Source organism: Festucalex cinctus, chromosome 1, assembly GCF_051991245.1.
Source record: "Festucalex cinctus isolate MCC-2025b chromosome 1, RoL_Fcin_1.0, whole genome shotgun sequence".
Taxonomy (NCBI): domain Eukaryota; kingdom Metazoa; phylum Chordata; class Actinopteri; order Syngnathiformes; family Syngnathidae; genus Festucalex; species Festucalex cinctus.
In genome coordinates this window covers 32,880,846-32,893,621 of record NC_135411.1, presented here as the reverse complement: position 1 = coordinate 32,893,621, position 12,776 = coordinate 32,880,846, and the positions used below count along the sequence as shown (strand labels likewise).

General features: G+C 42.2%; 1 protein-coding gene across 1 annotated transcript; it reads left to right on the top strand.

The window, feature by feature from the left end:
- Window positions 1-3,043: 3,043 nt before the first annotated feature.
- nog1 (noggin 1) lies at window positions 3,044-4,548 on the top strand. The gene has a single exon (XM_077529196.1). The coding sequence runs from the start codon at window positions 3,183-3,185 to the stop codon at window positions 3,858-3,860; it is 678 nt and encodes a 225-aa protein (XP_077385322.1). The 5' UTR covers window positions 3,044-3,182; the 3' UTR covers window positions 3,861-4,548.
- The last annotated feature ends 8,228 nt before the right edge of the window (window positions 4,549-12,776 follow it).

Sequence of the window (12,776 nt, the reverse complement as noted above, 5' to 3'; positions counted from 1 at the left end):
TACATATTCCAGGGTGGCATATATGAGACCATTTACATACGTCACCCTGGAAATATAATTTGTGGATGATCCCTAACCTGCCAAGTTTTACTCGCTTGGCCAGCTACATTTTGTTGTGCTCAACATGCTTTCCCCTACATTAGGAGATGCCACCCTCAACCACCCACAAGGAAGGACTAGAGACCTGAAGATTTCGCCAATCAGAATTGGTACAGTATTTGGCGATAGAAGACGTCATTTTTCTTTCCCGTTACGTCAACAAACTCCCATTCAAACAAACAAAGGCAGCTGAAAGGATTGTCTTTCATGAAGGGTGTGATTGATACTTAATAGAAAAATCTTCAGCAGCCTTTGAAATGATTATTCAAAATATCTTAAGGCTAAATTTGGTCAAATGTAATTTTCTCGGTTCACTTTGGATTGGTGCCAATATCTCATTACCTGATAACAGTGTTTAAAAAAAGAGAAAAATCCTACTTTCAAAGCCCTTGTCACAGGTGTCCCACAAGATTCAATCTTAGGTCCAATCCTGTTTAGTGTTTAACACATTCATTGCCAGACCAGATAAAAAAAATGCATTATTTGACGTCTTTTTCCGTCAATGGCAGTGAATGAGTTAAATACAAGGCTTACCATCTGTGTGCCAAGGCTGCAAGGTCATTATGTATGTAGACCGGGGTGGGCAATCTCGGTCCTCGAGGGCCGGATTACTGCAGATTTTTGGAGGTTTAACTCCAACACAAGCCGATTCCAATCCACAGGATCGTTATCAGTCTTATGCAGAGCTTGCTGATGAGCTGATCATATATTAGCTGAGTTGGAGAAGGGAAACGTCCCAAACCTGCAGGACTTTAGTCCTCGAGGACCGAGACTGCCCATCCCTGATGTAGACTGGAGCGTTAGTTTCGTAAAGACTCAGAGTGACAACCATTCTGAGGCTGTGCAGCAGCAGCAATGTGATGGTAAACATTTCAAACTGGTTGAGAAACTGCCATTTGCAAACATACTCCTCAAAAACTGTTGCTATGTTGTTGTTGTTTTTGCCAAAACAAATAATACACAGAACCCAATGTTATTATTTCCGGACAGAGAATCCAAACTGTAAAATCAAATACTTCGCTCGCCAATTAGCAACATCACAAATCACATTAGATAAAAATAAATAAATAAATAAATAAAAAGAAAGAAACAAAAATAAATAAATAAATCCTAATGTTAAGGATTTTGTTTTCTGTTTTTTCTAATATTAAAAGAAACAACAACAAAAAAAGACCTTTTATTCTCACGAGGTTCCTTCATGGCTCTCCATTTTTTTCTTTGCTGCGCAGCATGTAATATTAGGTGTCGCTGGTGTTCATGCCGTCCTGATGTTTTCCAGACTTTAGGCCATCGTTTGGCTGTAAACCAAACCAAGCGTGAATTAGCTCATTGACAAAGCAAACAAACGGGCATTTATCTGCACCGCGCTGCCAAGAACCGAATCATTACGAGAACGATCCTCAAGTTTAGACAGCTTCATGCTCGCTGCTGACACTTTCCACGGCCACCGCTCGCTCGCTGATGTTTACTTGAGAGCCAACAGGCAGCCATATTGTATGCACGCCAGCTGGAAATATATACGATGGTACCGTGACTTGGAAGTTTAATTGAGCAAGCTTGTAGTGGAATTTACTCATATGTTAAATCAATTTTTCCCATTGAAATGAATTGAGATTGTAAGGTTCCGAATGAACTCCTGTCCGGTCCTTTTATCTTTAATGCTCACGATATTTAACGGGAACTGCATATCTCAGTTGAACCATGCATTTACAGGATGCAAAAAGATCGAGTACACAGTGTTGGAGCCTTTTTCTCTTAATACGCGGAAGAAGATCGAAACTGTTCAAAGCTGTTTCTACTCTTATACTGTCTTGGCCCCCACCCACACGGGGAGTAACTCAGCCTAGCCATTTGAAAATGTGTGACCTGATGGTCTTAACTGGTTTCAACTAGATAAGTGCACAAGAGTCCAGATAGACAGTAAGACATCAAGCCAGGACAGATCACAGGAACACAGCAGCCTAGCTCAAATCACCTATCTAATCATTAGGAGGCCTAATCTAACAAGATATCATTAGAGTGGACCCCAGCAAGTGTGTGTGTTAGGAGCCAACCAAAATCCACATCTAAATGAGAGCCATTCAAATGAATTGTAATAAAACTAAACCCAAAATATTCTACTGAAAATACTGCTAAACATTCAATCTGCGATTATCATGAAAAACGGGGGGAAATGTGGGGAAGAAATGTACAAATAAATAAATAAATAAATAAATACATAAATAAATAAATACATAAATAAATAAATAAAATATTGAAAATGATCAGTGAATGCGAATCCACGGGTGCTGAACCGTTAATATTTCCACTAAATTGCTGCTCATTTAATTATATTAAATAAGATCAAATAATTATTCAAAAAAAAATTGAATACTTGAGGATGAAACCCTTGATGTTTCCTTATTAAAAATAACTAAAAACATTTTTTTTGGGTTGGAATTGAAGACTGGCATTTAAATTAATTTCAAAAGAGGAAAAAAAAATGAGCTGAGATCCTTTGCGTTACAAGCATGGTCGTTGAACGAATTAAACTCGCATCTCAAGGCTATGATTTAATTTTGTCTTTGTGGCCTTCAAATTAGCATTTGGTGCACACGTTGTAATAGATACAGTGAGACATTCTTCTCTTTTTGATGTGTGTGTCTGCACCGTTTTCTCTCTTAAGACTTTGAGAACTGTCAACAACGAGCCAAAGAATCCAGCACATGTTGCACAGAAGCTCTTCGGCGCCGAGAAGGATTTACACATTTTAACAGGCCTGACCAATGCGAGACGGATGCGCTGCTCGTTCCCAGCGCGCCGATTTGGGGAAGTCTGGAAACGCGACAGGGGGCGTCGAGCCCCGCCCCCCGAGGAGGAGGTGTGGGGATCTCTTCTTCTTCCTCCTCCTCCTCCTGCAGACAACAAGCGCTCATTGACCGCTTGGCCGGCCGGTGACATCACGCACGCCCTCCCAGCATAAAACGAGCCGACCACCGCCGGGTCGTACGGAGAACCGCGACAGGTCCGCGAGGAGGAGGCGTCCACTCGCTCTGCAGCATGGACGCCTCTCACGCGTAATTACGCATCAGCAGGCGTCGAATATGGACGGCAACCTGGCGGCCGTGTGCACGGTGCTGCTCGTGTGCTTCGGGCTGCTAGCGGAGCGCGCCGGCTGCCAGCACTACTTCCTCCTGCGACCCGTCCCCAGCGACAGCCTACCGCTTGTGGACCTGCGGGAGGACCCGGACCCCGCGCTGGACCCCAGGGAGCGAGACCTCAACGAGACGGAGCTGCGCGGGGTCCTGGGGGACTTCGACGGCCGATTTTTAGCGGTGTCGCCGCCGCCGCCGATATCGGAGGAGGCCAAGTCGGCCGAGCTGCCGGAGGACGACGAGACGCGGCAGATGCTTAGCGGGGTGCTGCCCAAGGAGATCCGCGCGCTGGACTTGGACGCGCAGCTGCTGGGGAGGCGCCACAAGACCGGCAAGAAGCTGAAGCGGCGCTTGCAGCAGTGGTTTTGGGCTTACACTTTCTGCCCGGTTCTGCACTCCTGGAGCGACTTGGGCGCGCGCTTCTGGCCGCGTTACGTGCGAGCGGGCAGCTGCCCGGCCAAGCGCTCCTGCTCGCTCCCGGAGGGGATGACGTGCAAACCCGCCGCGTCCGCGCACCTCACCGTGCTCAGGTGGAGGTGCGCGCAAAGGAAGGCGGGGCTCAAGTGCGCCTGGATCCCTGTGCGCTACCCCGTTATCACGGACTGCAAGTGCGCGTGCGCCACATGAAATCTTTCCAAAAAACAAAAAACAAAAAAACACGTGCGCTGGGTTTGAGAGTGGAGATTTTGAACAGCTCGACCGCTCAGAAGAAATCAAGTCACACAGGACCACGGATGAAGTTCACGCACTAGTTCAACCGTTTGGGAGTTTTTTTTTTAAGGACTGATTAAATATTTTCAGTACGTACTTCACCTCAAATAAAGGTTTGCTCTTGCACCTATAGTGGCCTCCTGTATGGATAGGGACGGTGCCCTATACCGCAAATAATAAAAATCAGTGATTGATTATTATGGGAAACAAATCTTGCAAGGGCAGGGGAAAACGTTCCCCCTCACCACAAAAACAAACAAACGTCACAGACAACGTCACAAGTCAAAGATGTCGCCAAGCTGTGATTTTCTTTCTTTTTTTTTTCATATGCTGACTTGGCGTACACAGAATTGTTTGTTTGCTAAGCACTGCCATTTTCCAGTATGTGGAAAGTCTTTGGTCACCGCTGATGTCCAATGCACATGTTGTATGTCACTCAGTATTATTTGTAACCTGAGTGGACTTTGTTGCTGGACGCTAGCCTGGAAATGCTGTGTACAGTATTTGTCAGAGGTGCATTGCGGGTGGTGAGCATCCATCTTGTAAATTAACCACCTTTTTTTTTTAGTGCTATTTATTCTTTATATTCTTGTAATAAAACAACTCTGACATGATTCCAAATGCACTTGCTCGCCTACTTCTTTTTCTTTGTACCATCAATGATGTCATCAGTGACTCGTATCTATAGGTAGTGCAGGTAAGTTTCCATGGTTACCAACTTACCACGTTTACGACATGACAGCGAATCATGTGACGAATCTGCGTGATAATCTATGTGATGCAAGCTGTCAGAGGACATCAGGAGTCAATACAGGATGAAACATTCAATAACGTTGTACGGTTTAGTGACCAGAAGGGTGACAAGAATTGAAAATACAGTAATAAATAAATGAATAAACTTTATCGTTTTTTTTTTTTTTATAATGGAATTTTACAGTATGTGGACAAGTCATGTGATCGAAATAACACAAGTTCAACTTCAAGGTTTGCTATTACTGATACATTTAGGCTCATTTCGGTTAGCCTGTAAGGTGTTTGATGTTTATGTTAATTTATTAGCATTAAGATGGCAGACTTTTTTAATGGCTATTGAAAGTACACACAGACACAGTAATGTCCTGGTTAACTGAGTTTTGTGTGAAAGGCAAAGTGATAAAATCTTGGTTTACTGATGCATTGATATCGCTGAAACTGTATAAAAGCATTTTCATTGACTCTTAACTTTGCTGCGTGAATGGAAAATGTTGATTAGTGAGACTTTAATCGACATTTTGTGTTAATTTTGCAGCAATTCGGTGTCAAAGTAGGTAGCATTGGGGTTAAACTGATCCAACACTTTTTACAAATTGTCAATTCGAGCACAAACGCCACATTGGTTTTGGAGGCTCTTCAGACGGATTTTGCTGGCATTATTGGGACTTTCTGGTTTTCTCATCTGTGTGCGAGTCTTGAAGGTGGTGCCAAAGTTTCCAAGGAGTAGCCCACTTTGATCGAGAAAACATCTCCCCTTATTCGATGTCAATCTGTTTTTGGTGCGCTTGATTGGCTTTGAGCGTGCTGATATACAAGAAAAATTCTTATGATGGCTTTTAGCAGCTGGCATAACATCGCCGCCTTTCCGGAGCAAAAGTTTTACTTTTTCCATCCATCCATCCATCCATCCATCCATCCATCCATCCAGCCAGCCATCCATTTTTTTGACCGCTTATTCCTCACAAGGGGGGTGCTGGAGCCTATCTCAGCTGGCTCTGGGCAGTAGGCGGGGACACCCTGGACCGGTTGCCAACCAATCAGAGTTTTACTTTTTACTTCTTTTTTTTTTTTTTTTTTTTACTTTTTACTAATTACTAAATTACTAAATGTGATTGTGTTGAATTTACCTGACATTGTTAAATAAAATATATCATTATGTTGAATGTACTGAACAACATTATGTACAATTAATTTCACACTATTTCTCGATGTCCTGGATTGGCTGGCAACCAGTTTGGGGTGTACCCCACCTACAGCCCGAAGCCAGCTGGGATAGGCTCCAGCACCCCCATGACCCTTGTGAGGAATAAGCAGTAGTGAAAATAGATGGATGAATGGATGGATGGATGGATGGGGGTTTTCTCGATTTACTAAGACGGTAGCACTTTTCCATCGAAAGAAATATCAAGTTTTGTGTCACACTAACTTCACATTCATTTACTGATGGAGCATCATCAGGGTGCCCAGCATGTGGCTCAAGGACAGTTCATCATGGTCACACAAGAGTCGGGTATCGAACCCTCAACCACTGGTTTGGGTGAACGACCACTCTATCACTGCTCCACGCTGTTCTACTACAACCATAAATATATATATTAAATATGCTTAAAACAATTTAGTTTTGAGAGCAGAATGTGCCAAACACTGGCCTAAAATGATGTTTTTGTTTGCATTTGTAACTGTCGGACTGCAAATGGCCATATGTACAGTATAGTGGACTATGTAAAATAAATAAATAAATAAATAAATAAATAAATAAATAAATAAAATCAATGTAAAAACAAAGTGCAGTGTTTGGGCACAAGGACCTAACATAACTCAAACCAAATACAAGTTTAAACTGCTTTCAGCACAAACCATATTTGCTGAAAATGCTGCAACACAAAAATGCATGTAGATATTAATATATATATATATCATACATTCGGTTCAGTAATGGTGGCCACTTGTCTCTTGACGAGTGTTACAGTACATGTCGGGTGGATGCAAAACACATTGGGAAAGGTTTTTGGGAATTTTTTTTAAATGACTTTGTTGACTACAATTTTGAATAATCCCAATTATTATTTAGATGTAATTAGTGTTGTTCCGATACCGATACTGGTATCGGCAGAGGTGCCGATACTGCATTTAAACAGTGGTATCGTATCGGTGACTACTCACAAGTAACATGCCGATACCATTAATTCCAACGCTAATATAGGATTTTGGATGCAGCATCTTGTGTCTTGCTGGTGCACGACATTCACTGGTATGTGACATGCTCACTGCATGCCCATCTAAGATATTCTATTGGCCCTGGAATGCTCTGAACCAATGGCAGGACAGCTTTTTCATGTTGAGGAAAAAAAAACCTTAGGTATCGGTATCGGCCGATACTGCAAAGCTGGGTATCGGTATCGGGAGCCAAAAAACGGTGTCGGAACAACACTAGATGTAATGTGTCATGGCTTGGGTTGCGGATTGATTGATTGATTGATTGATTGATTGATTGATTGATTGATTGATTGATTGATTGATTGATTGATTGATTGATTGATTGTGTCATGGCCTGGGTCGCATGCGCCAGAGTTCATGACCTGTTCTGTGTCTGTTTAGTTACTGATGTAACAAGTGTCTGTTTACAAAACGTGATGTTCGTGATGTCAACCTTTAATCCTTTAGGTGATGTCTGGACCTATGTGATGCTGTTCTTTAGTCCTTTACGATTCACTGTCTGTCGGCGTAGTCTGTGAATTGTGTGTGATTTGCCGCTTTGAGGTAGGAACTGGGAAAAACCAACTCGGATATATCCGACTTCCGACCATCCTCGAATGCAGCATTAGTCCTTGTCCGATTAACACTGTTGTCACATCTTGTTGTTACCCCCTCGTCTTGCCATCCTCTTGCTTTGTTTTGTTTTATTTTGAATTATGGACTTTGTTTTCTTGTTCCTGGTTCTCTTCCCCATTTTTTGAGTTTTTGGACTTCATTCCTCTGCCTCCTCTTTCTGCCTCCCTGCACTTGGGCCCGCAAACACCACCACAACAGAACATAATGCAATCAGTTTCTTTATTATTGAAATTGAATGTACTGAATATTTTCAACCAATGTTTCAGTTTTTGGAGTGCACGTCCCATCAGAGTTTGATGAGTGCGTCGGGGCTTGCAGTCTGGCCCTGCTCCAGCTTGTGGCGCTCTCCCACACGCCGCCTAATTGGACTGTTTTCAAACATCATCTGCGTTCAAACGACCACGGCGGATCTTTGCACATGCCGTAAATTCTAGCGGTTTCGCGAGGGGGGCGGGGGTAATCGGGCGGTGGGTTTCGATGGCGGGCGATCCTACCGTTTGATGTACCTAGAGCTCATTAATCAGAACGCGGCTGGTATGCGAGGTCACGGGCCGCTTTGATGTCAGTTGTCTATGCCAAGCTTGTGCTTGCCCATCTTTTGGGAGAGATCGAGAAGCTTGGCAACTTTTTACGCCGTCTGGTTGCCGGTCACTTATGACGGCCAGGTTTTGAGGTGGACGCTGTCCGACGGCACTCGTTCCTGGCGTTTGTCAAAACAGCAGGAGACACATTAAGACCAGTCGCGTGTTGAAAATCAACAGCTTGGGGTTTTCTGGCTCAAATTGAGGCAGCGTTGGCACCGTTCTGAGTGCTTTGACTTGTGAGGTTTTTCCAGATACAAACCAAAAACTGGGTGGCGCACTTCAGATCCCAACCACTTGATGGCGGCAGCAAACTTTGCAACATTTGGTCACCATCAATTCACATTGGTTTCCATGCAGTGGAAGGACAATACCAGTTGGTGGTGCTGATGCACCTTTGAGACAGAAGAAGAAGAACGAACAAATTATGAGGTCTAGTCACATTTTGTGTTCGCATTTTCTAAGTTTGTAATTTATGGAGAGCAAAAAATTTGACATAGTTAATACTGTGGAGTACAATTTTTAGGGAAAAACATTTTTTTTAAGGAAAAAAAAATCAATTTGGGTGTTTTTTGCGACGTCTGGAACAGATTCATTACATCCTTAATTGGAAATGATGTTAGATATGAGTGCCTTGACTTACAAGTTTTTTTACCCCAGATATGAACGGTATGACTCAGTGATAAGAGCACCAATTTGAGAGTACAGGGTCAGACCCTCTCCGGGTACTCCGGTCTCCTCCCACATTCCAAAGACGCATGGCAGGTTGATTGGGCGCTCCGAATTGTCCCTAGGTGTGCTTGTGAGTGTGGATGGTTGTTCGTCTCTGTGTGCCCTGCGATTGGCTGGCGACCAGTCCGGGGTGTCCCCTGCCTACTGCCCAGAGCCAGCTGAGATAGGCGCCAGCACCCCCCGGGACCCTTGTGAGGAGTAAGTGGTCAAGAAAATGGATGGATGGATGAAGGGTCAGACGCCACCACTAGATGGCAGTAGTAAACTTTCCAACATTCAACCACCATCACTTCTAAGTGTTTTCCTTGAAGCGGAAGGACAAGATCAGTTCGTGGCACCAGTGCACCATCAAACATGTTTTAAACCAGATGACAATATATCATAATAACAACAAGAAAGAGAAAAACAGTACAGTTGTGTTTTGTCACAAATAAGAAGAAGAGAATATGGGGTAATATAAAATAAATAAATAATAATAGACAGCTTGTAGCAAGCACCCTTGACCTCTTATTTGGGGGACTAAACAAGCAAGACTTACCACAGATAAAAAAAAAGAAGCAAAAATAAACAAAAAAAACGTTTTTTTATTTGTTTGTTTTTGTTTTTTTAAATGACTTTAATTGTAGATGGGAAAGGTTTTTCATATGGCAGATTTTCACCTGGAGCATAATCCCTGCAACGGTGGGTCAGTGTCTGCTAAGTATCACTAGCGTCCATCTGTCTGTCTCGTCACGTTTTTCAATCTCACAGTCATCCTACACTTTAACACCTCCTCCACCGCCTTTTTAAATCTGCAAATGACTTCCACATCCTTTTTTTTTTTTTTTTTTTTTTTTTTTTGAATGATTCAGCCTCAGACTTTCCCCAAGTTGACGCAGGGGCTGCAGCCCCGGTTGGCGCCGTATGAACATGGACCTGCAACCCTATTTCAGCTTCGGGCCTATCTTAGAGTGGGGGCATCCGAGTAATTCTCGCCAAGCATGTTTGAGCCAATCTTTACGCTATCAATCAGATTGTAGGCCTGCAAGCAGTTCTTGAATACTTGAAGCTTGCAAACAAAAAGTATTTTGCACACATGAAAGTACGTAAAGTGGAAAAAAATATGTAGTGTAGTTTGCCAGGCAAGGTAGGACAGTTTTATTTCATAGCCAAAGAAACTCAACGTGCTCCACATACATACACTCTAATAATTTAAAACATGCGGCCATCGAGGACCGGCTCTCGCCACCTCTGTAGTTAGCAGCTTATTCCATTTGTATGCAGCATAACATATAAATGCTGCTTCACCGTGTTTGCTTTGAACTCTAGCTCCACTAATTGCACCGAGTCTGCGGACCTCAGCGCCATGGGTTTATATGCCATTTGCATTTCTTGAATGTATTCAGGACATAAACCATTCAACAACCAGTAGCAGAATTTGAAAATCTATTCTACAGTTGACTAGGAGCCAGTGTAAAGCTTTTAAGACTGGAGTAATATTTTCTGATTTCTTTGCTCTACTAGCTTACTTAATTGTCTTACTAGTGAGGACAAAAAGTGTATTTCTGATGTGAAGGATGCAAAACGCTGAGGTGGGTTCCCACCAGAGTTTTTCAACCTGTCAGACTTGAGGACTCCGAAGCGGTGACGGATGTGGAGCGAGATAAGATGGACGACCCGCCTTGTTGTCCCAGAGCGGACGAGCTCCTCAATATCAACGCAACTTTATTGATTTAGAATCCAGCGAGGCCTGATCGGGTTTCCAAACTTTCCCTTTGAAATGGAAGCATGAGACGCACTCCACTATCCAGACTCCACCATCCCAACTCCTGTCCCTGGAGTCCTTCGGTGTCGCCATGGTCCCTGGCCAGTACAAACATGCAAATTTAAAAGTCAAAGTACAGACAACAATGCAAATCATGTTTGGTTCCTTTTAATACAAATTGAAAGACAACACACAAGTAAAATTGAATGCAGTGCAAAGGTGAAAAACAATAAAATTTTTAAGATATTTTTTTTTTTAAGTCATTTTTAAATTTTACCCAAAAGTCAGTTTATGTTTTGACCATGGCTCAAACTTCCATAATATTTTCAATATGAAAACTTTTCTTTCTCATGGGAAATAGAAATGATCTGTTACAATCTATATACAACTTTTAACAGTATCAACTACACATGTAATTTAATATATCTTTATTATGATGATGATGATGATGATGATGATTATTATTATTATATCAATGTTTAATTCTGTTTTTCATTTGCATTTTAGTATCTGTAGATTAGGTGGTGAAGCTCAACTTATCAACTCATTGAGCGAGAGAAATGCCAACATGTTGGAAGTTGGAGAAATTTTGAGCCCTCACACACAAATCGAGCATGTATATGCACGGTCAAAGTGTCAAAGTGTGTTGTGATTTTGACAAGATGGTGAAGTTGATGGTGTGAATGGTAAACAGTGTCAAAAAGATGTAAAACAATTCTTTGCCACCAAAATCCCTGTCTTGTTTTTGTTGTTTTATAGTTGGATGTGTCACAAAATCAAAGAATATGAGGCTCAAAGTCACTGTTCTACTCTTTTGTTTTCACAAAGGAAAGTTTTTCTCTGCCTTTGGGTGACAAATTGGTGTTTTTGGTGAAAGCAACCATGTTGCTGATTACTTAAGAACGAACAAAGCTAGAAGCAAAATACAGCACAATTTTTCTGAAATTAAAGACTGATGGTGTTTTCTGGAGTGCTGGAGCAGATTTCGTTTCATTTCAATTAGAGGTGTGCAAAATTTCCGATTCTTAGATTATTCACGATTCGGCCGTGCAACAATCGAGAACGATTCACAAATGTCCAAATTCCGATTATATAAATATGCCAAGGGAAGCGAAACGAGCGAAAAGTACGCGGAACTGAAACGCAGTAGCGCGCGCGGTCTTCGGGACGCTTTTGGAACGGACCGAGAGTACACATCCACAACTCACGCCTCGAGATTCAAAACAACAACAAGCATGGCTGAGCTGACCAACCCACCTCTTCGTGGGATCAGACCTGCTCCGAAAGGCAAACAACTTGAGGCGGAAGTATCAGCTAGATGGCTGCAGTGCGTCGGTTAGCGTTCTACAGGGCGCCGCGCAGTGATACGAACGAACGAACAGAAAAGTAGTGGCTGGCGGTAATGGCGTCTGACTTTATTCCGAAAAGAGTATTGTGGTGGAAATGTATCACGCTTTTGAAAACAAATAGTTTTTAGAAGAAAAACGCTTTATTTCCGAGACCCCAGCCAGCTTGCTGGACTATTTTCCTCTCGTCCAACGCCGAAGTCAGCGCTGATCGCACACACGGGAGGTGAGGATCAAATTGAGATTCATGTTAAAAAAGCCGAACGATCCCATTAATGTTTACACGTTCATGTTTACACAAGTTAAAAAGCAGAAAAGCACTTGAGGGTTTTTTTTTTTTGTACCTCTGAGAAACTTTAATGTTTACATGTTCATCTTTACACAACTTAAAAAGCAGGAAAGCACTTTTTTTTTAAGGCATTTGTATTGAAGTAGTAGTTCACATTGTCTTTCATTTATACCTCAGTGCACTTTTGAGTGGATAAAAATAATATATTTTTGCTCAATGCTATGTTTTATTCTGTTGAAGACTGAATATACTTAAAAGCTGTTGTTACAGAATGAGGACTTGAGTATTTTATTTACTGTTTTGAACTGTTAACTTGATACTGAAATAGTAGTTTATTTAGGCCTGAGAGGACTTTTGTACTATTTTTGTAACTAATGTACGAAACATTAAAAGCGCCAAAATACATTGTTTTTTTTCTGCTGCCTGGGGGGAAATCAATAATCGTTTTATAATCGAATCGTCACCTCTGAATCGTAATCGCAATCGAATCGTGAGGTGCCCCAAGATTCCCACCTCTAATTTCAATGGTGAAAAGTGATTGACTTGCAACTCTAA

Excerpts from the sequence above, each read along its gene's own strand:
- nog1 (XM_077529196.1), top strand. The coding sequence starts at position 3,183 with ATGGACGGCAACCTGGCGGCCGTGTGCACGGTGCTGCTCGTGTGCTTC.